The sequence below is a fragment of the Leucoraja erinacea genome, chromosome 1 (genome assembly GCF_028641065.1).
Source record: "Leucoraja erinacea ecotype New England chromosome 1, Leri_hhj_1, whole genome shotgun sequence".
In the NCBI taxonomy this organism is placed as follows: Eukaryota; Metazoa; Chordata; class Chondrichthyes; order Rajiformes; family Rajidae; genus Leucoraja; species Leucoraja erinaceus.
In genome coordinates this window covers 83,453,058-83,478,761 of record NC_073377.1, presented here as the reverse complement: position 1 = coordinate 83,478,761, position 25,704 = coordinate 83,453,058, and the positions used below count along the sequence as shown (strand labels likewise).

Here is a 25,704-nt window from a genome sequence, read left to right as displayed (position 1 = left end):
ATATTCAAACATGTATCAACATTATGACTCAGTGATCCTATGATCATACATATTGTGGCGGCAGCCTAAACAGGGCCACTCATGCTCGAACCCTCATCAGGAGATACGAGGGCGGGCACGTGACGTCATGGGCTAGAGGGAGTGTCCTGATACTAAAGCTCTCTCACCGCGAGACCTAGAGAGACAACTGGCAGCTGAGCATGAGGGAACAACCTCGCTCAGCTGCAACAACATTGTATTATAGTTAGCGCACCAACTACCACCGAATAAATGATTCTTTGAACCGGCTGAAGTCTCACCTTTATTCATCACGTATGGTGCCGCTACAATATTGTGTTTGAAAGTTCATGATTCATATTGAAGACTAAATATAATTTAGTCTTCAATATGATCATCCTTGATCTCAGCTTTGTTGACACTATGATCCTGTTTCCTCTCAGCACACATCTACAATTGTGCATAGTTCATCTCTGATAGCTGCCTATGTCCTGTGTGGACACTGTGGTCTGTCCATAACTCAAAGTCGATACCATATAGGTATGCATGAAAGTGTTCACATGCCCACACCAAAGCCAAAGCCTCCTTTTCTATCTGGGAATATCTGGTGGATCTGACAAGAAGAGTTGTTAAAATGATACGCACTCTAAAGGATAATAAGAAAAGCATTTATTTAGACTTCAGGAAATTGATTTAAAAGATATCTTATTCAATAAATAGTTTTTTTCATGTAACTCATTAGATTAGTTCATATCTCTGAATGTAATTTAAACTAAACTGGTCCATAGGTATCTCTGAAATTTCACAAACCCACTTTTTCAGATGAGTTTGTTTTGTTTGCCTTCTTTAGTGAATTTATTCCGAAAATATTTGCTGCATTTGAATTGGCACAACACCACGAAATTCAGATTAGGTAAAATTATATTTAGTCTTCAATATGAATCATGAACTTTCAAACACAATACGTATAATCATAGGATTACTGAGTCATAATGTTGATACGTGTTTGAATATTCTCACAGCAGTAGTGACAGGCAGCACAAAAATAAACATGAGAGTATAATCTACTTAACTTGTTCCTTATTAAATATACTCATGGGCAATGGTACAAATAGGAGTGCTCACCATATAGTTCTTGAGTATCATTCTCATACAGAAAACACCTTCCCCCTCACGTTGGTCCATTTGCAGTGCTCAGTGGAAAAGATCCAGAGCAGTTGATTGGAACACTTAGTTTTGCTTTTATTTAGCATGCATAAAATCTAATTGGCAATTCACTTTAGGTTATGCTTATTGCCACTACTGCCATATCCTACCACACCCTTCCTTTAAATTATAGTAATTGAGAAATAAAACAAGGAAACAGGCACTTTGCCCTATACCCCCAAATCTGTGCTGTTTATCCAATATCCAATTATGCTCATCTTCCATAATCCCATTTTTTATGTTCCCTATTTTATCGCTAATTCCAAGATTCCATAATTCATCTAAAATACTAGATACTCATTTAATCAACCAATTGATACATATTTGGAAAGTGGGAAGAAATCAGAGCACCTGGGGGAAGCCCACACAAAAACATGCAAACCCCACAAAGACAGAATTGAACCCTGGTCTCTGGAGGCAGTGTGAAGCAGTGGCTCAACCGGCTGTGCCACTGTGCTGCCTGAATGAAACATTAACTGCTTTTCTCCTCAAAAATACTGACTACCTTGTTGAGAAGCTGTAATTATTTTGCTTTTGTTTTTTCACATCAGATTTCCAGTTTCCACAGTATTTTCTCTTTGGATAACAGCTATAGGCAACAGTTACATTAAATACAGAAAATGTGGCATACTTGGATTTTCACGGCAATTTTTAAGGTGCCACATCACAGGTTTTTCAGTAAATGAGTCAATTTTGGGTTGGGATGATATAAGCTCATGATAAATGTTTGGCAGAGGTCATAAGGAGTCCAAGCAAATATGGAAAGATAAATGAGCGGGCAAAGACTTGGCAAATGGAGTATAATGTGGGAAAGATATAAAATTATGCATTTTGGAATGGCTAGAGATTTCAGAATCAGAAGGATCTGATTATCTTCATGCTGATTTGTAAAATGTTAGAATAAAGGCATATGTAATTAAAAAAACAAAATAATGTTATTTCCAGGGTAATTGTTTATAAAAGAAGCATGGTTATGCATTAGTTATACGGAACATTGGTGAAGCCACATTTGGAGTATTGTGTACTGTAATGGCCTGCCTATTTCAGGAAGGATGTTAATGTATTGAAAACAATCCAGCAAAGTGAAATAGACAGATTGACAGGAGGAAAATGTGGGTAAGCCAGGCTTAGTCCTGCTGGAGTTCACAAGAGAGACAGAGGTTTGCCTGAAACATACAAGATTTTTACGGGACTCAACATGTTTGCTCTTGCCGGATAATTGAGAACGAGGGGATCAGTGTTTCAAAATAAGGAATAGTCTATTTAAGAGAACGTGTTTATCTCTCAGAGGGCCATGAGTTTTGTCATCCAATATGTTAATGCCCAGGAATTTGAAGTTCATAACTTTCTCCACCACTGACCCACCAATGAAAACTGGCACATGGTCTGCTGACTTCACCTTTCTGAATTCAACGATTAGTTCCTTGGTTTCATTTATGACATTTGTAAGATCATAATTTTCCAGTCACCTAATCACTATGCTCTTCTTGGGCACCAGTGTGATAGATGCCCTTCTGAAGCAGGTAGGAACTTGAGACTGCAGAAGCAAAAAATTGAAGACCCCCCTAACATGCTGGGTGATGTGGAGCCATGGAAAAAAAACTTAGGAAAAGTTTAATGAATTAACTTTATACCAAGCTCATACCATGCTAGACTAGTTGTTCCACTCTTACAAAAATGATTTTATTGAAATATTATTTCATATTTATGAAATAATATTCTTTTTATGTGGATATTGTTTGAATTAGATAGATTGCAGATAACCAGAGACATATATAAATGGTGCCAAAGGAGTAGGTTCATTCCTGGGAAGCTTCTCTTTGTGCAAAGGGTTATTAACCTTTGCAATAAGTTGCCAGTAGGTGCAGTATGTGACCATTCAATGCAAACATTCAAAAGAAGGCTGGTCAAGTTAACATTTGTGGTTGATATTACACGCCAGTGAAATAGTTTCTTGCAACTTGTTTTATTCAACAATGTCGGTGGGGAAGGAAAATTTCAAATAATTTAAACTTAGATATTTGTGGGGGTGGGGGCGGTGTGTGTGGGCGGTGGGGAGCGGAGGTGTAGGCGGGGGGGAGGGGCAGGGGAGGTCTGGCGAAGGTGGTGTGTGTGGGGGAGGGGGGGTCTGGGGGATGGGGGTTGTGGAGGAGGGGGGTGTGGGCAGGGGGGAGAGGGGTGTGTGGGCGGGGGGGTTGTGGGAGCGGGGTGGAGAGAGCTTGGAGTAAAGACAGGGGTTGTGGGGGGTATCACAGGGGAGGGGCTGGAGCAGACTCGGCGAGGGGGATCACAGGGGAAGGGGCTGGAGCAGACTCACAGTGGTCGCTCATCGCTGGCCGTTCTCTTCCGCTGGGATCAGATTCTCCGCTTTCTGTTTGGCAACCAGCTTGTCGTTTCCAGTCCCTCCGAAAATTGTGTCCGGCCAATCATAGCTCCAATAAAGACGCTATGATGCAGGAAGGGGTGGACCGTCCTGCAGAGTGACAGGAGGAAAGACCAATCCACGTTGAATGGTAGAAGAGATCGATCTGTGCACGCGCAGTTTTTAAGATTTTTAAACCTCTCTAACGTTTACATTATACCACCGATCGGAACAAAACTTGCCGCAATCGCAGCACAGGAGAATGGTAAGCTGGCGAAAAATCATAGTGCTATCCCGTAACGTTTTTGCGCAAATAGAATGACTGCATAACCAGAAGGTAACAAGATCAGAGCTTTAGTTATGTATAGATGCACGGAGTCCTCGGAGTATCCTGATTTTGCATGACATATTATATTACATATTTTAAATATCATATTTAACAATTTATTTATTACACGGATCAATTTTGTCAGTGAATTAAGCAATGTAAAAGCTTTTCAACTTTTCCTGTTAGTGCCTTTGTGTTTATTTTTTTAATACTTCCATTTAAAAGACAATCTGATGGCAACACATGTGAAATTGACACAAGCTTCCGAATGGAATTGTTTCATTCTGGGTGTGACTAGATTCCAGCATGACTATTTAAAAATCTATTTATTTCTAAGTCAGCTGAAACCTGATTTTTAATGGACCACATTTTTTTTAAAGGGCTATCACCTGTCCTCACATAATTCAAAGAGATGAAGAAAGAATTGATATTGTAGGGCACCAGCTATCCACTCAACAAATCTTCCCCGAGCAGACTGTGGAACAATGTCATGGGTAGGAGGAGACAGAGATTAAAGTAATATGATTTATACCAATTGCAAAAATGCCTTCTAATTATACTTCAAAAACAGCAGTCATCACGTGAGTGAAGAGCAGTAGGGTAACACTATATCTGTCCCACCAAAATATCATTTAGAATTAGTTTAGTGCTAGATATACAGCGCAGAAACAGGCCCTTTGGCCCACCAAGTCCATACCAACCAGCGATCCCTGCACACTTACACTATCCCACATACACTAGGGACAATTTACAATTATACCAAGCCAATTAGCCTACAAACCTGTACGTCATTGGAGTGTGATAAGAAACCGGAGAATCTGGAGAAAAGACCCAGCAGGTCACAGGGAGAATATAGAAACTCCGTACAGACAACACCTGTAGTCAGGATCGAACCCGGGTGTCTGGCTCTATAAGGCAGCAACTCTACCACTGCCCGACTGTGCCATCCAATTAGTGATGAATTTGGAAGCAGACGTCAGAAATGGCAGGAAGGATGTTATCAAGCACATTTGTTTGGCAGATGTGTTTGGATGTTATCAAGCATATTTGTCATGCCATATTAAAGCTGATTGTGTGCACTTCTTGAACCCATTTCTCCTACTTTTTTCTTTCCTGCAAACTTATGTTCCCACCTGCTCCAAACAAATTGATTCCCACATTCCTCAAGAAAAATACATTTGATGCAAATTATTGTTGATAATGTTATGGGTAGGGCTATAATTTATTTGTCTAGATGTGACAAGTGCTTCTTTAACACCTTGATGATAAGCTTTATAAGAATCTGTTAGATATTCCTTGTTAGAAAAGATGTTGACAAGCTGGAAAGGGTACAGAGAAAATTTACAAGGATGTTGCCAAGGCTAGAGGGTCTGAGCTGTACGGAGAGGTTGAATAAGGTGGGACTCTATTCCTTGGAGCACAGGAGCTTAAGGGGTGATCTTATTGAGGTGTATAAAATCATGAGAGGAATAGATCGGGTAGATGCAGTGTCTCTCGCCCAGAGTAGGTGAATTGAGGACCAGAGGACATAAGGGGAATAGATTTAATAGGAATCTGAGGGGTCTTTTTCACACAAAGGATGGTTGGTGTATGGAACGAGCTGCAGGGGAGGTAATTGAGGCAAGGACTATCCCAACATTTAAGAAACAGTTAGACAGGTACATGGATTGGACAGGTTTGGAGGGATATGGACCAAATGCGGGCAGGTAGGACTAGTGTAGCTGGGTCATTTTGGCCGGTGTGGGTAAGTTGGGCCAAAGGGCCTGTTTCCTCTATGACTCTCGTACATATTGTGTCATATGTCAACTTCAATCCAAAAAGCAATAGTTAATAATCTTTACTCAGTAAAATGATTATTAATAACTTTAAATTATGGAATTATTCTATAACTTTCTAGGCCTTTGATTGCCTATTATTTGCATGTTCACATGAAATGAAGACCATCCTATAAAACTGCAATGCAAATCTAAAGTAACGTCAAATTGCATAGATTGATATTTGGCATAATGTTTTTGACTTGAAACATGAACTCTGTTATCCAGGTGACACCATAGTCCAGGTGAGACAGCAGTTTTTGTATAGTTGTATAGTTTTTGGCTTCTTACTGAAGAAAGGATATATTTGGTACACAAAAAAGCTGGAGAAACTCAGCGGGTGCAGCAGCATCTATGGAGCGAAAGAAATAGGCAACGTTTCGGGCCAAAACCCTTCTTCAGACTGATGGGGGGTGGGGAGAAGAAAGGAAAAAGGAGGAGCCCGAAGGCTGGGGGATGGGAGGAGACAGCAGGAGGGCTGAGGAAGGGGAGGAGACAGCAAGGACTAACAAAATTGTGAGAATTCAATGTTCATGCCCCCAGGATGCAGACCCCCCAAGCGGAATATGAGGTGCTGTTCCTCCAATTTCCGGTGTTGCTCGCTCTGGCCATGGAGGAGACCCAGGACAGAGAGGTCGGATGCGGAGTGGGAGTTGAAGTGCTGAGCCACCGGGAGGTCAGGTTGGTTATTGCGAACCGAGCGGAGGTGTTCGGCGCAACGATCGCCCAACCTCCGCTTGGTCTCACCGATATAGATTTGCTGACATCTAGAGCAGTGGATGCAATAGATGAGGTTGGAGGAGATGCAGGTAAACCTCTGTCGCATCTGGAACGACTGCTTGGGTCCTTGAATGGAGTCGAGGGGGGAGGTAAAGGGACAAGTGTTGCATCTCTTGCGGTTGCAAGCGAAAGTGCCCGGGGAGGGGGTGGTACGGGGGAGAAGGGAAGAATTGACATGGGAGTTATGGAGGGAGTGGTCTTTGTGGAAGGCAGACATGGGGGAAGATGGGAAGATGTGGCGAGTGGTGGGGTCACGTTGGAGGTGGCGAAACTGACAGAGGATTACTTGTTGTATGTGACGGCTGGTGGGGTGAAAGGTGAGGACTAGGGGGACTCTGCCCTTGTTGCGAGTCGGGGGATGGGGAGAGAGAGCAGTGTTGCGGGGTATGGAAGAGACCCTGGTGCGACCCTCATCTATGGTGGAGGAAAAATTAGGACATTTCAGATGCCCTGGTGTGGAACGCCTCATCCTGGGAGCAGATGCGGCGTGGACGGAGGAATTGGGAGTAGGGGATGGAGTCCTTACAGGAAGCAGGGTGGGAAGAAGTATAGTCCAGATAGCCATGGGAGTCAGTGGGTTTATAGTGGATGTCGGTCAGAAGTTTATCACCTGCAATGGAGATAGTGAGGTCAAGGAATGGTAGGGAAGTGTCGGAAATGGTCCAGGTGTATATGCCCCTGTCCCACTTAGGAAACCTGGAAGGAAACCCCTGGTGATCTTGCGCCCCACCCAAGGTTTCCATGAGTCACCAGAGGTTTTGGTCACTCGCCTGGAAAGCCTCGACTGAAGCATGAGCTGCACCTACTGACCAAAGATCCTACAGGATCTTTGCTACCGACCGCACACACACACACAAAAACATCGCAAAGGTGGGGACCAGGGACAGCGAAGGAGCGCTGTCTGTGGGAACTTATCTATAATTCCCCATTTCTCTCTCTCCCTCCTTTCTTAAAAAGTGGAGTTACATTGGCTACCCTCCAGTCCACAGAAGGTGATCCAGAGTCGAGAGAATATTGGAAAATTATCACCAATGTATCCATAATTTCTAGGACCACCTCCTTGGGTGCTCTGGGATGCAGATCATCAGGCCCTGGGAATTTATCTACCTTCAGTCACAACAGTTTACCTAGCACCATATTCTGACTAATGTGGATTCCCTTCAGTTCCTCCCTCCTGCTAGTTTCACTGTGCTGATTAAATTTAGTGTTTGTATCCCTTGTTATCACTTTCCCCAGTTAATGATGAACCATTGTACATTTCCTTGAGCATCATCTGCTTTGATCTGTCCTTTTTACACATACACTACATATTTCTAGTCTCACTCTCGCCAACTCAGTCTGAAGAAGGGTCTCGACCCGAAACTCCACCTATTCCTTTCCTCCAGAGATGCTGCCTGACCCGCTGAATTACTCCAACATTTTGTGTCTATCTTCGGTGAAAACTAGCATTTGCAGCTCCTTACTACTCCTTTTGTCGACTGCACTAAGAAAGCTCTTCAAGGTATGCCTACTTTGAATAAGTTCTCTTCTGGGCCTGAAGAAGGGTCTCTCCAGAGATGCTGCCGGGCCTGCTGAGTTACTCCGGCATTTTGTGTCTGTCTTCGGAGTATTATCCTTAATCTCAGCTTTGTTGACACCATGATCCTGTTTCCTCTCAGCACGCATCTTCCAATTGTGCACAATTCATCTCTGATAGCTGCATATGTCCTGTGTGGACACTCCTCCAAGTCACTTCTTTTGATCGACTCGCTAACATCTTGTAGTTCTGGATCCTTGTCCGACTCTTCTTCTATTTCTCTTGTTCTCGTTGCTCTTGGTGCAGTGTACTGCGACAAATCTAACAAATGATTCTGCATCTGTCTCCAGTGTAGACCCTTGCGGCTTGACTACCTTTAGCAATCTGGATAATGAGTCAGCTATATTGTTCTTTCCAGAGATGTGGATCGCTTTGTATTTGTACTGTTGGAGTCTAAGCATCCATCTTTCAATCCGGGCACACGGTTTGGATTGAGCAGAGTAGAATGGCTCCAGCAGTTTGTAGTCTGTCAATACCATACAGGTATGCATGAAAGTGTTCACATGCCCACACCAAAGCCAAAGACTCCTTTTCTATCTGGGAATATCTGGTGGATCTGACAAGAAGAGTTGTTAAAAATATATGCACTGAAAAGGATAATAAGGAAAGCATGTATTTAGACTTCAGGAAACCGATTTAAAAGATATCTTATTCAATAATTAGTTTTTTCATGGAACTTATGTAAAGTTAGTTTTCATTTAAGGCAGCATGGTGGTGTGGCGATAGAGTAGCTGCCTTATGGGCCTGTCCCACTTAGGCGACTTTTTAGACGACTGCAGGAGACTCTGCGGTCGCCACATGTTCGCGGGTGGTTGCCGGGGAGTCGCCTTCATGGTCATGAGGAGTTTCTGCATTCTGGGGACTAGTCGCGGCCTCATTATGGTCGCCGCAAATTTTTCAATCTGTTGAAAAAGACCAGAATGAAGCCGACATGGAGAGTAGCGAGAATTCTCATGCCGCAGGTGGGTCATCAGGAGGTCCTAGTGGGTTGCCAGGTTGAAGGTTCTCATAGGTTGTAGCCGGTGCTGACCGGTGAATTTCATTGGCTCATTGGGAAAAAAAATGTAAGCAGTAGTTTTCAGAACCAAGGATAACCAACTGGTAATGTTTAATGTCCGCCGAGCTTCACAGCTGTGTATCTCTGGCTTCTTAAAAGTTGTCTGCACTCCTTCTCCCCCCCTCTTTTAAAGGAATTACCGTACACTGTGCTTCAGCCGTCTTAATTACAGCGCCAACCTTTCTGTTCATCATGGTGTGTGTCTGTATCACCTTGGCTTTGCACCATGTGAATTTCACTCAAGACAGCGCTCCCCCCTCTTGCCCTGTCTCAGAGAGTGCTGAATCTGTGGAATGCTCTGCCACAGAAGGTAGTTGAGGCCAGTTCATTGGCTATATTTAAGAGGGAGTTAGATGTGGCCCTAGTGGCTAAAGGGATCAGGGGGTATGGAGAGATGGCAGGGATGGGATACTGAGTTGGATGATCAGCCATGATCATATCGAATGGCGGTGCAGGCTCGAAGGGCCGAATGGCCTACTTCTGCACCTATTTTCTATGTTTCTATGTCTCCTGCATGCATTATGGGCTGGTGAAGGAAGCGATGTGAGTGTGTTCCACTCTAATAGTCGCCGTTCCAGTTGCTGGGCAACTTGACAGTCGCCGAAGTGAGACAGGCCCATTACAGCATCAGAAACCCAGGTTCGATCCTGGCTACCGGTGCTGTCTGTACGGAATTTGTATGGGGTTGGCCATTTAGGACTGAGATGAGGAAAAACGTTTTCACCCGGAGAGATTTGAATCTGTGGAATTCAATGCCACAGAAGGCAGCGGAGGACAATTCACAGGATGTTTTCAAGAGAGGGTCAGATTTAGCTCTTAGGGCTACCATAGAAAATAGGTGCTGGAGTAGGCCATTCGGCCCTCCGAGCCTGCACCGCCATTCAATATGATCATGGCTGATCATCCAACTGAGTATCCTGTACCTGCCTTCTCTCCATACCCCCTGATCCCTTTAGCCGCAAGGGCCACATCTACTCCCTCTTAAATATAGCCAATGAACTGGCCTCAACTACCTTCTGCGGGAGAGAATTCCAGAGATTCACCACTCTCTGTGTGAAAAAAGGTTTTCCTCATCTCGGTCCTAAAAGATTTCCCCCTTATCCTTAAACTGTGACCCCTTGTCCTGGACTTCCCCAACATCGAGAACAATCTTCCTGCATCTAGCCTGTCCAACCCCTAACGGAATCAATGGATATGGGGGAAAGAGCAGGAACGGGGTACTGATTTCAGATGATCAGCCATGATCATATTGAATGGCAGTGCTGGCTCGAAGGGACCGAATCAAAGATCATCCGCTCTATGATCTTTGGGCCGAATGGCCTGCTCCTGCTCCTGCTCCTGCTCCTGCACCTATTTTTCTATGTTCTCACCACGTCCGTGTAGGTTTTCTCCGGGAGCTCGTTTTTTTTTCTGAGTATCCGGCAATTAATTCTGACCTTATAGAAATGATATCGTTCCGCCATAATTAAGAGATTAATAACGTGAGCAAATAAAGAGCAGCTTTTTCACTTTGGGCAACTGTCGCTGGTGCTGATACAGCGTCTGCAGCTGCGCACTTGGTGCCGGAGGGAGGACGCGCGCGTGACGTCGCTGGCCATTTAAGTTACTCCAACACTTCATGTTTGGCCAGATTTACATTGGGGGTGGGTGGATCAAATTCACAGCTTTCAGTCAGTGGTTACAAATATGTATCATGCAATGGGCACCTTGATCATTTCACCCGAGCTTTTCACTGATCCCTGACCTCTACACTATAGTAATCCTTTGCACACACGCGCTTCCAGTTGTGGAACAAATGGGGGGGGAGGGAGCGGGGCGCGCGCGGCCTGGGTCTGGGTCTGGGCCTGGGTCTGCGGTCTGGACTCGCGGCCTCTGGGCTAACGAGCGGCGGCGGCGGCAGCGGCAGCGGCGGCCATGGCGGGCATCGAGCTGCTCCTCAACCAGGGAGCCGAGTCCCCAGCTCCCCTCTGCCCACATGGTAAGGAGAGAGAATGAAGGTGGAAGCTGCACAACCGCAGTGGGTGGGTGAGTGGGTGGCTGCTGTCCCCGCCGCCTCCATTCAGACGGCGGGCGAGGGAGTGTGGAACAGCAGGTCTACAACACACTGGGATGTGTAGCACATGCTGGTTGCACGCCGAAGATAGACACAACATGCTGGAGTAACTCAGCGGGTCATGCAGCATCTCTGGAGAGAAAGAATGGATCATCAGACTAAAAAAAGTCTGGACCCGAAACGTCGCCCATTCATTCATTATAGAGATGCTACCCGTCCCACTGAGTTACTCCAGTATACCGTGTCTTACATGGACTGGATGTCAGGAATAAAAGCATCATTGGTTGCCAGATTGTTTGAGGTGCAAGGAACTGTAGATGCATGGATCTTAAGTTTGTAAAAGTGCTGAATGGAGTAATTCAGCGGGTACCAGCATTTCACTCAGTATGAAACACCCTTTTGGCTCCACATCTACCCCTACAGGCCAGTAAAATCAAATAAACCAATAGCATCCCTCACTTATGGAGGGTTTTGTCTCACCCCACTCGGATTTACCTTTCTACTGAATACAGTCCTGAAGAAGGGTTTGTCCGGCTTTTCCATAGAGATTGCGGGATCTGAGTTACTCCACCTTTGTGATTCTATCTGTGGGGGGGGCCTGAAATGTCACCCATCCAGTCCCTCCACCCTCCAGAGCCTGGCCATTTAAGTTACTCCAACACTTCATGTTTGGCCAGATTTACTTGGGGGGTTTGGATCAAATTCACAGCTTTGGAGTCAGTGGTCCTCGGACACAAACCCCGCTGCCTTGGTATTTGTCAATGGGCACCTTTCTCACCGTGACAGCTTTTACTGATCCCTGACCTCTAGACTATAGTAATCTGTTTGCACACTGCTTCCCCAAATGATGATGAGCCACTAACATTTTGTGCCATTATCAGGAACTTTCACAACCCCTCTCGCATGCCGAGGCCCGGGAGGAGGGAGTTTGACAAGTTGGAGGTTCCTTCCCACTGCGGGAGATGCGATGAGTTGAGCCTGCTGCTGCTGCTGTTCTGAGCCTGTCACTTTGCCCCAAAAGATAAGACCTTTGTCCTTCCTATTCTCCACCCGCCTGTGTCTAATCGGTAGAGAGTTAGAGGCAAAATGTAGTTTTAAGGTGCCAATCAATTGTCAACTTGCCTAATGGTCTCATTTACAACAATTGAAATTGCCACCCGGGCAACCATTTCAGGTTGCCATCGCTGCCTTTGAGCCAAAAAGCCTAAAAATCACTGTAAGAAATTAACACATAAGCAAATAAAAAAATTCTTACATGCACGCCAACCCTCCCTACATTTCTCCAAGCAGTTGTATCGCACATTGCTGGCCACTGGTAGTCTTTTCGAATCCTTTGGACACAAATGCTGGAGACGGCAGTGGGTGAGGCAGCATCTTGGGAGAAGGAATGGATGGTGGGACTAGTCCTTGAGATCGGAGAATTCACTTGTCTGAGGGGCAACAGTCTGTTCAGGAGTTTGGATGACAGTTTAGGTCAGTCAAAATTTATTTATAACAAATTCTGTCTTGCAAGATCATCTGTCACTGAACTGGACACTGGTTTTACAAGCATACACAGCAGTAATGTTCAGTATCTATGGATCGAATAGGGCAGGATGAGTGAGTGATGTTTCATCCTGAAAACCCCTGATCTCTGGGGCTTGTGAGCTGCGCTCCGTGGGGTGGCTCCAGTCAGGTCCATTCATGTGGTGGCAGGTCACCAATCACTCCGCTACCCAGCCTCTCCTCCAAATAATTCCCAACTAGGTTAAGGTGGTGGCAAAGGGAATTGATGAGTCCAGTCTTTGAGGTGTGGGTGATAGTTGGGGATTATTTCCTTGGCACAGAACTGTCAGACTGTTCATTTCAGATGTGAGGATTTTTAGACCTGTGAACCAATGTGCTGTACCCGTGATCGGTGCTCCTTCTTCCACTGTTGTTTGGTCCGCTGAGATGTTCCAGCATTTTTGGTCTACCTATAGCAATGTGTTATATCCAGGGTCAAAATTTTGCAGTGTTGCATTAGTGTTATATAGAATACTGGACCACAAAAGAAAGGTTATCTGAGCAAGCAGTGCAGGGAGGGGATAGATGGAGGGGGTTGGAGAAGGCAACTATGAAGTATGCCAAAGAATGCCAGATCCCTGTTGAATGGTAACTCGGAAAATTTGACGACGGTTTGCATGAGGCAGTGCTTTGTAGTTTGGACAATTAAACCAGGACAGAACTTGCACAGTAAAGGGCCTATCCCACTTGGGCATCATTTACGCATCACGCAGAGCGCGCAAAGATTTTGTACATCCCAAAATCTTGGGGCGCCACGCGTGACCTCGCGTCACTGCTTACGTAACCATGCGCGCGTAATGCGCCCAAGTGGGACAGACCCTTAAGGCCCAGGGAAGTATTGTAGAATGGAGTGATGTGGAAATATGCAAAATTGTTTGTGCAACGCCTTTTTTTACTACAATAGTTTCAGTTTAATTGCATAGCATCTGTTTGCAGCTGCTTCTGAACTCTCGCTCCCTGACCCATCTATAAACAAATATCCAGGTTGCAAGGAAATTATAAAGGAACGTTTATGTAAACCACATGCATTGTCAAACTTTGGTTGGGAACCTCAAAGAGGTTAAAGGGTTCCAAAACTAAGATTCAACGTTTTCAAATAAGGGGCTTTGTGAAGCACATAGGGTGGCACAGCGGTAAGGTTGCTGCCTATGGATGGATTGAGGCTGAATTTGCAGCGTCGGATACCCAGGTTTGATCCTGTCTGTACGGAGTTTGTATGTTTGCCCCGTGACCTCGTGGGTTTTATCCGAGATTTTCAGTTTCCTCCCACACTCCAAAGACGTACATGTTTGTAGGTTAATTGGCTTAGTATAAATGTAAATTGTCCCTAGTGTGTGTAGGATAGTGTTAATGTGCCGGAAAAGCTGGTCATGGAACATAGAAAACATAGAGAAAATAGGTGCAGGGGTAAGCTATTTGGCCCTTCGTGCCAGCACCACCATTCAATAAAGGGCTGATCATGGCTGATCATCTAAAATCAGTACCCCGTTCCTGCTTTTTCCCCATGATTCCTTTAGCCCTAAGAGCTAAATCTAACTCTCTCTTGGTCGGTGCGGACTCGGTGGGCCGAAGGGCCTGATTCCACGTGTATCTCTAAACTAAACTAAGAGACTGGGAGAAGAGTTTTGAATGACTTCTGAAAATAATTAGTTAACTAATTCTATTACTGATCCAGCATTTTATTTTCTAGTTTAAAAAAATGCATAATTGGGTTTGCGAACATAATGTCAAGACCAACTCTTGTCTGTCTGCACATAATTCAAATCTGTCCATTCCTTGCATATCCATATGCCTATCTAAAATTCATTTATATTATTGTCACGTGTACCGAGGTACAGTGAAAAGCTTTAAAATGAAAACTTGACCCTCTATTTAAACAAAAACATGCACCACACATTTCCTTTAAACTTTGCCCTTCTCACCTTAAAGCTATGCCCTCTAGTATTTAAGAAGGAACTGCAGATGCTGGAAAATCGAAGGTAGACAAAAATGCTGGAGAAACTCAGCGGGTGAGGCAGCATCTGTGGAGCGAAGGAAATCGGAAACGTTTCGGGTCGAAATGCCTATTTCCTTCACTCCATAGATGCTGCCTCACCCGCTGAGTTTCTCCAGCATTTTTGTCTACCCTCTTGTATTTCATTTTTTTTATCCTGGAAAAAAGGTTCTAACTCTCTATCTATGCCTCTCATAATTTTATATACTTCTGCCAGGACACCCCTCAACCGCCTGCATTACAGAGAAAACAATCCAACTCTGTCCAACCTCTCCCTGTAGCTAATATCCCCTAATCCAAGCATCATTCTGGTAAACCTCATCTACACCCTTTCCAAAGCCTCCACATTCTTCCTGCAATGGGCCAACCACAACTGCACGCGATACTCCAAATGTGGTTCTGCAACGTTCCCGTAAAGGTGTTATTAAACCGGTTCTCCCTGTTCATCACCTTTATTGTGTTTTTCTTATTGTCTGTTTTGTTTCAGAATTATTCTAAGTTATCTGACTCGCCAATCATTAGGTGGAACGTCTATTGTTACCATACTTAATGCTGAAATCAAGATGGGGAGAATTGCTAAATTTTATTTATCCAAATATTTATTTATATTTTCTCCCCTCATTATTGGCATTTGTAACAAAAACATAAGCACAGTAGTTATAAATATGTTTCTATTGCAAAGCAGGAAATAGGTCCATAGATTTCAAGACAATATGGCTCTGATGGTGTCTGACATCATGTCCAGATTCAAATGACTCAATTCTCAAGCACAATGGCCTGACTCAAACCTATAAATTATGTTTCTGGATTAATTTAGTTATTATTTTACTTTTCTTCAAGTTTTCCTGAAGTGCAGAATATTTGTAAACTTGAAACATATAACAATTTTTGGACTGATCAGCTCACTGATCAACTTTTTATATTCAGATTATTGTCATATGCAGCTGGATGTAATGAAATTCACAGTTTGCTTGAAGCTCATAGAATACACAGTATGCGATGAAAATAGATGCAATAATAAATACAACTCTTTTCTGAAGAAGTAGCAACAAGGAACTACAGATGCTGGTTTACACAAAACCAGTTTTTCTGATATGAATTTAGATTTTCAGCATCCACAATTTGCTTGAACTGCACAGACTGATTTTAGCAGCAGGATGGTCAGTTGGAATACCTGTACTTTTTGAGTTTGATCGAAGGCTGCTTCTGGGTATTCGTCCATTCAAACTGTTTTTTCTTAAATTTACGATATTGAACTGGCAGTGGAGAAAAATAGATCACATTATAAAGGGCCTGTCCCACGAGCATGCGACCTGCATGCAGCAAGCGCGACCTAAAGGGCCGGTCCCACCAGCATGCGCCTGCATGCAGCAAGCGCGACCAAACCAGAAGTGGAAGCCACGCGGAGGTCTGCGCGGAGGTCGAGTGAGTGACACGGTGTCGAGGTGGCTGCGGGCCAGGTAGGCCGTTGCCGCGCGGAATTTTTAATTACGGTCAGTTTTTCGGAGCCCCACGCGATATCGGGACCAGCTCCGCACAACTCCATACGGCTCCGGCGATTGAAGTGGGACCTGCCCCGCGAGGCCGTACGGCTCAAGCGACGACGTTGGTCGCGCTTGCCGCATGCAGGCGCATGCTGGTGGGACCGGCCCTTTAGGTCGCGCTTGCCGCATGGAGTCGCATGCTCGTGGGACAGGCCCTTTACACTCAGAATATTGAAATGCCACAGTTCTCTGTCCATTGCATCATTCTACATATATGAAATTATGTGTAGTAATTTTTTTTAAATAATTCATTATTTTATTTTTAACATTAAGAAATAAATATGCTGGCTGTGTTGATGGAGTCCCTGATATTACACAGGAAAAGTAAAGCTGAAAACCCCCTCTCATTTTGTTTTTAACCTGTGTTTTCATCCCTTCTGTAAAATCGTTGGAATGTCGATTCCCTTGACCATCCGCTGCTCTGAGGATTTGGAACGCTTCTGAGTTGAAAATTTGGATGGGGGGACCGTTTCCCCCTCAAACATTAGAATTATTTATCATGTATCTTTGCTACCATATGTAAATTTGTCAGTTGTCCAGCATTGTATGGAAATAATCGTAAATGAACAGACATACTCCCAGAAGAGAAACACTTGTGTTAAGGCACTCTGAGTCACTGTGCATAACTGCCCTCTTTATCCCAGACAGATTTTACTGCAACTTTCAATGTCCTTAATTCATAGCTCTTTAAGTGTTGCCACTAGGCTCCTTTGTGGTAATTTGCAAATGAATGAATCTTTTTATTGTCATTGCACATGGTACAACAAAATGAATTTTTATACCACTGTCTCCCCCCAACCCACCATCCTCTGAGCAAAATATTTAGGAAATGTTGCCCAGACCTTTGAACCTGTCCTACGATTTATTATCAAAACATCACTAATCTATTGTGTAGGAAAGAACTGCAGATGCTGGTTTAAATTGAAGGTAGGCGCAAAATGCTGGAGTAACTCAGTGGGTCAGGCAGCATCTCTGGGGAAAAGGAATGAAATGCTGCCACTGGCTGAGTTACTCTAGCATTTTTGTCTATCACTTATCTATTGTTCATTTCCATTTGCACTCCTTTGGTCCATATCCTCAGATACCTCATAAAGATGCATTAATCAATGATCATGCCGGATAATATAACGGGTGAACATCCATGGCTTTGGGAGAGAATATTACAAATCTTCACTATCTCAATCCATTTTGGCTTCTAGTTAATTTCTCTTCATCTACTTATGCCGAAATATCAGTTGCATTGGGATTAATTGCAATTTAATTGCTGCAGCCTATGCTTTATTCAGTTACAAATGCTGGTACCCAGCAGTCTGCTCCAGGGTTGAAGGAGCTTACAGGACTATAATTTACACTATAGTTCCAGAAGGGTTTGCATGGTGTAGAATGCTGGAGGAGACATTGTTTAAATCCCAACAAAAGGAGAGATTATATCTTCATTGGATTTCATGAAGGGCTGTCGAATGCAGGTGGCTTGAAAGAGATGCAATGTTTGATTGCACAGGGAACCAGGATGTTGGAATGGAATTATGTATTCCAGTGATGCACCATGCTGAATTGAGACTAATACAAGGTGGTTATGGCTGCATCTGCTCCATTCTGGTTTGGAGTAGCTCAGGAGATGCATAATCTATGAATGGAACCTGCACTACTGATACACATGCTTCCTAACCTGCTTGCTAGTGTTTGCATTATGTTAACTCTTCCATTTTTGCTGACTTTCTTTTTTCTCTTAGATAAATGTGTGGGTTTTGTCATGTATTGTTACCAAAGATCATATTCAAGATTATGTTGGTATTTCTTTTATTGAGATAAAAAGCACCAATTGAGCAAGCACTGAATTACTTTCCAATTTTTGTACCACCGCTATGATCTTCTCAGTACTCTTCCCCAAATACATTGAAGTTGCGCTATTGAGATTTTTTGGATCTCATTCAACTAATCCATAATGTGACCCACTTTTTCACCAAAGATAAATTATTGACCTCCTTTTTGTGCACTAGAAATACACTGACCTACTTCTCATGTATTTTTCTAAGAGAGCAATACAAGTTCAACTCTATTGTTTAATAAAATGTATTTCTTCTTTGTATTGGTTTCAGGTCCAACTTTGTTGTTTGCAAAGATAAATCGTAAGGAACAGGAAACGAGGAGATTTTATGCCTGTTCAGCCTGCAGAGACCGAAAGGATTGCAATTTCTTCCAATGGGAAAATGAGAAGGTAGGGAAAAATAGTAAACATGCCACACTTTCAGAACAAATTTAGTCAGGCTACTTGAGATGTAATCTATTTTTCCCAAGTCTGTAAAAACAGGAAACACTTTGATCCATGCCCAAAGTCTTACATGATAGGAACACAGCTCTGAGTGAAAGAGTATGTGCATTGGCTTCTTGTTTATTGCCAAAGTTAATCCTGCCACAATGGAGGTCAAGCCTGAAGTTATGATGGTTCATATTTCTTCCCCTCACCTGTGTTCTCTTCTGTGCTCTTTTAAGATTTTGCTTACCTCCTCAAAACATACTTCTTTGGCTGAGCTTTGATCACCTACCAATATTTTTCCTCATGGATCAATACATTGCAATATTTTTTAAAGCACATGCGATGTTACTGCCAGATTAGAATGTGGATTTAAAGTTTATATCATGGTGTGGCATTTTACAGTGCTTGGTTGCAAGAAGACACTAAATGTATACTTAGTCCAACCCACAGAAAGTTTCAGAGATTTTGGGGGTAGAGGAAAGATGTGTATTTGGCCACCTCTCAGATTCTAGGGTAGTATTGATTTCCATGATAATGACGCCCAACTATGTTTTTATACTACATTCTTTGGAACTATCATCTTCTCCACACTGGGCTGTAAGCAATTCATTGCTGGATTCCTGGCTTGTACAACAGTGTGCAGCAGCAGGGTGAACAGGGGATTGCCCAGATTTCTTGCACAGCAGCCCTGTCATCTTTATTTATAACGCTATAAAGATCCCTTTCAGTGGTGATTCCATAAACACTCATTTCTGTATTGGATTCTGAACACGAATTGAGGTATCAGTGTACACTCAGATAATTTCAAAAGATGGGGATTTGGTTAGAATTTACTACAGAGAGGAAGGAGATGTAAAAACAACAATAAATAAGTTGTTACGTAAATATGTACATGAATACAGTGTTTATTTAATTTTAAGGGGATATAATTAGCATTTAACTAAGTGGAAGTTATCAACACAAAGGGGTTTGAACAGCACTAAATAAAAATCTGACATGTAAATAATTGAATAACAGGAAATTTTGAGAGGTTGCACTTACTAAACTTATTAGGGACAGGCAGCATGGATGGTCATGTCTTACAAACCATTGAGTTTTTTGAGGAGTTAATGAAGATGATTTATGTGGGTAGATGGGGATGTTGGATACATGGATACATGGACTTTCAACAAGATCCCTTATGGTGGGCGGATCCAGAAGACTTAAGCAAATGGGGATTTATGTAGATTTGATTTGATTTGATAAGATTTATTGTCATTCAAACCTAGGTTTGAACGAAATATCATTTCTACAGTTTTTTACATTACAAAACAATCCAAGACCCACACTTAACACAGTTTACATAAACATCCATCACAGTGAGTCTCCAACATCTCCTCACTGTGATGGAAGGCAAAGTCTTTATCTCTTCCCTTTGTTCCTTCTCCCGTGGTCCAGCAGTCCAACTGCAGTGTCGAGGCGAACTGGGGCTCCGATGTTAAAGCCCCCGGCGGGCGATGGTAAGTCCTGAGGCCATTTAAGCCACGCCGGGCGATGTTAGGCCCCGGCTCCATGTCCTTTAAACCCGCGATTCCAGCGGGAGAAGTCGCCGTTGCGGAGCTCGGAAAAGCGGTCTCCCACCAGGGACTTGGAGCTCCCGATGTACCCGTCCACCGGGTCTGCGGCCGGTGCCTCCGAACTCCAAAGTCAGGTCGCAGCCGCACGCCACCACAGCTCTTCCCGCTCTGAAGTTGGCCAGCTCCGCGATCTCAGTTCCGCAGGCTCTGCAACTGGAGCCCCCAGGTTAGTCCCAGCCGGAGGTCGCTGCCGGCTCCACGATGTTAGGTCCAACGACATCCGAGACCCGACAGGGAATAGTCGGGTCCCCGCACAGGGAAGAGATTTAAACGGTTTTCCCCACAGCCCCCCCACCACCCCCCACATATACACAGCTATAAAAAAATAATAAAAACTAACTCAAGACATACATTTAACAAGACAAAAATAAAAAAAGACAGACGACGGTAGTCGAGCCTCTGCCGTTAGGCGCCGCCACTCCCACGTAGAGTTGGTAGATTGGATAGAAATTTGGCGTGGCCATAGAAGGCAGGGTAGGTATGGAGGGATATCATTCTGACTGGAGATCTGTGACCAATTGTGTTCTACAAGGATCAGTGCCGGGATCGCCATTGTTTGTAATGAATATAAATGATTCGGATAAAAATATAGGTGGTCCAATTAGACAACACAAAAATTGGTGCATAAAATGTGTAGGAAGGAACTGCAGTCTTGTTTTGTACTGAAGATAAACATAAAATCCTGGAATAACACAATGGGTCAGACATCATCTATGGAGAAAAGGAATAGGTGACTTTTCGGGTCAGAACAAAGTCTGATTTCGAGAAGAGTTACTCCAGCATTTTGTGTCAATCTCCACAAAAATTGGCAGAGTTGTGGATAGTGAGGAAGGTTGTGATTCAGCGTGAGGTCCCGGCCTGGGTCCCGGCTGGAAGGCGCTCCCGTGAGGGCGGCCCGGTGCGGGGCTGAGACGCTCTCGTTTGGGCGGCTCGGTGCGGGGCGGAGACGGTGCTCCGGTGGCTGACGCGGCGACCTGAATCCGGGGCTCGGCCGCGGGCCAGTGGACGACATCGTTGGGAGCTCGCAGGTCACAGGATGGTGCCTGTTTTCCGGAGCTTCCATGGCAACAGCTGCGTCCGCTGGACTGGAGGGCGGCAGCTTCGACCACCCCCGGGCCGCGGAGCTTGAACCGCGGGACTGTCTTACCATCGCCCGGTGGGGTATCGCCTCAGCGCAGAGGGAGAAGAGGAGGGAAGAGACAGTAGCTCTAAGACTTTTGCCTCCATCACAGTGAGGAGGTGCTTGGTGAACTCACTGTGGTGGATGTTAATTTGTGTTTATTGTGTGTTGTTATTATTACATGTATGGCTGCAGGCAACAACATTTCGTTCAGACCGAAAGGTCTGAATGACAAATAAAGGATTCAATTCAATATAAAGCATTTGGAAATATGGACAGAGAAATGGCAGATGATGTGTAATTTAGACAGGTGTTGCTCTCTGGGAGGTCAATTGTAAGAGGAAACTACTGTAAGTTGCTGGACCCTTGGGAGCAACGACATTGAATGATCTTGGGGTACACTTCCATACTTTCCTTCATCGCTCAGGGTGTTTAGTATAAAAGTGGGGCAATGATAGCAATGTTTAAGCGGCATTTTGACAGGCAGGTGAATTGGCAGAGAATGGAGGGATATAGACCACATACAGCTAGATGTGCAAGCTTAAACTGGCATCATGTAATAACAAGGAACTGCAGATGCTGGCTTATCAAAGAAAGGCACAAAATGCTGGAAATTGGCATCATGGTTGGCAAAGACATAGTGTGCCAAAAGGCTATTCCTGTGCTTTACTGTTCTATTTTATAAACATGTGTGATTTGTGATATGACATCTGTAGTTCCTATGCTTTGTGGGAATCCGAGGTTGCTTCTTGTTGAGGCAGAAAATACAGAAGTGAAATAGGAGACAAATCAGAGATGAAATTTAGTGTTGATCAATTTGAAATGATTATATAGGACAGGGAGGCAGACTAAATGCTACTTTTTTTAAAGTGTGCACAGAGACAGGAGGTGTGCGAGCACTGGATATTTTGTACACCTGTTCAAAATCAATAAAAGTTATAAGGAAAGCTGTTTTATTGTGCAAAAAGATTTGGTAACCAGAAAATGTAAAATGATTTGAAGAGCCAGGGATAAAAAGAGAACAAACTTACCTGATCCAGGCCAAGTTATTGTGTAGAATGTACTGAATGAAATTGTAATATGAGAAGATTTAATAATTCAACTGGATAACTATCTGAAGGGTGAAATGAGCAGCAATATGAAGAAAGAGCATGCGGAAAGTATATCATTTATTAATGAATGAATGAATGAATATTGTGCCAAGTCACAGTGATATTCCTTGTTTTGCATACCCAATGTATGTTCCCTCACAACGGTCCCCCCACGCTGCATCCTCATTTGTTCTTACCCTTCAAACACCCCCCCCCCCTCCAAACCTCATGGTGGTTCCCCAAATTAATGCTAATATCCAATTGTCATTTCCAGGTGTCAGTAGCCCGGCTGTTAGCAAGAGAAGAATTTAATCAAAGCCGACAGCCACCATTTACTCACAAGCAATATGTGGAGAGGTAATTAATTTTATCCTTGATAATTGTGATAAAAAATTGACATTATCAAGTAAGATTCTTAGCAGAGCACGAGTCTAAGGAACCAATCAGTACATATACTGCCTCAAAAATGCCAGTGGAGATCAGCAAATACCACCCACTCTCTTTCACTGTTGTTCTTAAATATCTGTGGTGTTTTGCCCCAGGAAAAGTTGGGAATGCAAAAGAGAAAATGACACTATAAGCTTGAGGGATAGGTGTAACAACTTTGATGTTAAAAGATGAAAACTGGCTTTTCTGAAAAGGGACAGATGATTCAATTTAGGGAAAATGCCTGAGCTCGTGAGATGTAAACGCAACTCGCTGACCAGGTAATGAGGGTAGAGAGTGACTTCCTGGACTCCATGGTCATTGTTTTGGGGGACTTTAACAAACCAAACCTCAGCCGTGACCTTCCAAAGTACAGACTTTGGGTTACTTGCCCCACCAGAGGGGAGAGAACATTCGACCACTGTTACACGTCAATCAAGAACGCATATCGTTCTGTTCCCCGGGCAGGTTCGGGTCTCTGATCATTGTCTAATTCACCTTATTCCGACCTACAGGCAGAAACAAATCTGCTCAGCCTGTGGTTAGAACAACGAAAAGGTGGACAATCGAGGGCATTGAGAACCTACAATCCTGCTTTGACTATACGGACACGGTATCATCATATGTCAGCTTTTGCTAGGACAGTTGCATTCCAACTAGGACCCGGACCTGGTTCAACAACGACAAGCACTGGTTCACTGCAGAACACGGACAGCTCCGACAGTCTAAAGAGGAGGCTTACAGGAGCGGGAATGCAGACCTCTAAAGGCAGGCCAAGTACAAGCTGAGAAGAGGAATCCAAGCTGCCAAGGAAAGGTACTCTGAGAAGTTGAGGAGCAAGTTCTCAGCTAGTGACTCTTCAGTTTGGAAAGGCTTGCAAGAAATCACCAGCTACAAGAGGAAAGCTCCCAACTCTGGACAATCGTCATCTGACCAACGACCTGAATGTGTTCTACTGCAGGTTTGACAAGCAGAAACGTAACCCTGGTACCCCCCTCCCCAACAAACACAGCCAGACCCCAGTCTGCAAAGAACGGATCCTTCTACACCCTCTCCTCCCCATTCGCCACTTCACACCTACTTAAAGCAAGACTCCATTCTTCAAAGGCTGAACCCTTTCCCACCCACCTCTCTCCAATCACCACTTCACACCCAATTACCCATCCCCTCCGTGCTGCACAACATCACTTATCCATCATCAACAATAAAAATAGAGGAGGTGGAGAGGCTGTTCAGAAGCCAGAAATCTCCAGGACCAGACAATGTTTCCTCCTCTACTCTCAAGCTCTGTGCCGAACAACTGGGCTACACAGACATTTTCAACCAATCCCTGCAAACCTGTACTGTCCCTGCCTGCTTCAAAGTCTCCATTATTATCCCTTTACCCAAAAAGGCAAGGATTACTGGCACTGATCTCTGTAGTCATGAAGATTCTTGAAAGGCTTGTGCTGGCCAATCCGAAAAATATCACAACCTCCCTGCTGGACACTCTGCAGTTTGCATATCGGGCCAATAGATATGTGGATGCCGCAGTCAACCTGGGCCTGCACTTCATCCTCCAGCACCTAGACCGCCAGGGGATCTATGCGAGGATTTTGTTTGTTGATTTTAGCTCTGCATTCAACACCATTGTGCCAGAGCTACTACACTCCGAGTTAACTGTGCCTGAACCCTTCTGTTGGTGGATCACCAGCTTCCTGACAGACAGGAAGCAGCATGTGAGGCTGGGAAAGCACATCTCGGACCTGCAAACCCTCAGCATAGGAGCACCGCAAGGCTGCGTACTCTCTCCTCTCCTCTACTCTCTACACCAATGACTGTACTTCCAGTGACTCCTCTGTCAAACTTCTCAAGTTTGCGGACGACATAACCCTGATTGGACTGATCTAGGATGGGGAGGAATCTGCCTACAGACATGACGTGACACAGCTGGTGACCTGGTACCATCGCAACAACCTGGAGCTCAATGCTCTTAAGACAGTGAAATTGATAGTAGACTTTAGGAGAGCTCCCCCTCCCCTCATCCCACTCACCATCAACAACACTACTGTCACATCTGTGGAGTCTTTTAAGTTCCTGGGAACCATCATCTCCAAGGATCTTAAGTGGGGCACTACCATCGACTCCACAGTCAAAAAGGCACAACAGAGGATGCACTTCCTGCTGCAGCTGATGAAGCACAATCTGCCACAGGCAATGATGGTCCAATTCTATACGACCATCGTAGAGTCTGTCCTCACCTTCTCCATCGTGGTCTGGTTTGGTTCAACCACCAAGCACGACATCCGGAGGCTGCTGCGAATCGTCCGATCAGCTGAGAAGGTTATTGGCTGCAACCTTCTCTCCATTGACGAACGCTGCATTGCAAGGGCCAGGAAGCAAGCGGGTAAGATCATCTCTGACCCCTCTCACCCTGGCCACAAACTCTTTGAATCACTTCCCTCTAGGAAGGCGACCCCACTGCCATAGCCAGACATAAAAACAGCTTTTTTTCCCACGAGTAGTAGCTTTGCTCAATAACCAAAATTCTGTAGCCTCCTTTTGCTCTGGTATTTTATTTAATTTGCATGTTTAATCAATAATGTTTTATTATTAATGTTTAATGTATCATTCCTATCTGTCACTTTATGTCATATTGTCACTTGCGGGCGAAGCGCCAAGGCAAATTCCTTGTATGTGAATACTTGGCCAATAAACTTATTCGTTCATTTATTCATTCAAATAAATAATATTCCATAAAACCACACCCCTCTTGTGCTGACACAATTTATAGGTTCAAATCTGGGAAGAGAAGTTTTGAGAGAGGGGTTAATGAGATTAATCTAGCATAGAATATACAGAGATTAGTTGAGCTGAATGGCCTCTCTCTGTGGTGTTGTCTTTCTGTTATTTGTGAATCAAAATTTAGTTTTTTTGTTCAACAATAGAGTTACACAGCA

General features: G+C 44.1%; 1 protein-coding gene across 1 annotated transcript in view; it reads left to right on the top strand.

The window, feature by feature from the left end:
• Nucleotides 1-10,961: 10,961 nt before the first annotated feature.
• zcchc4 (zinc finger, CCHC domain containing 4) overlaps nucleotides 10,962-25,704 on the top strand; it is an 81,958-nt gene continuing 67,215 nt past the window's right edge. Inside the window, exons 1-3 of the mRNA XM_055638062.1 lie at nucleotides 10,962-11,098; nucleotides 18,355-18,473; nucleotides 22,614-22,696. Coding sequence (XP_055494037.1) covers nucleotides 11,035-11,098; nucleotides 18,355-18,473; nucleotides 22,614-22,696 — 266 coding nt within the window. The 5' untranslated portion in view covers nucleotides 10,962-11,034. The remainder of the gene's footprint in view (nucleotides 11,099-18,354; nucleotides 18,474-22,613; nucleotides 22,697-25,704) is intronic.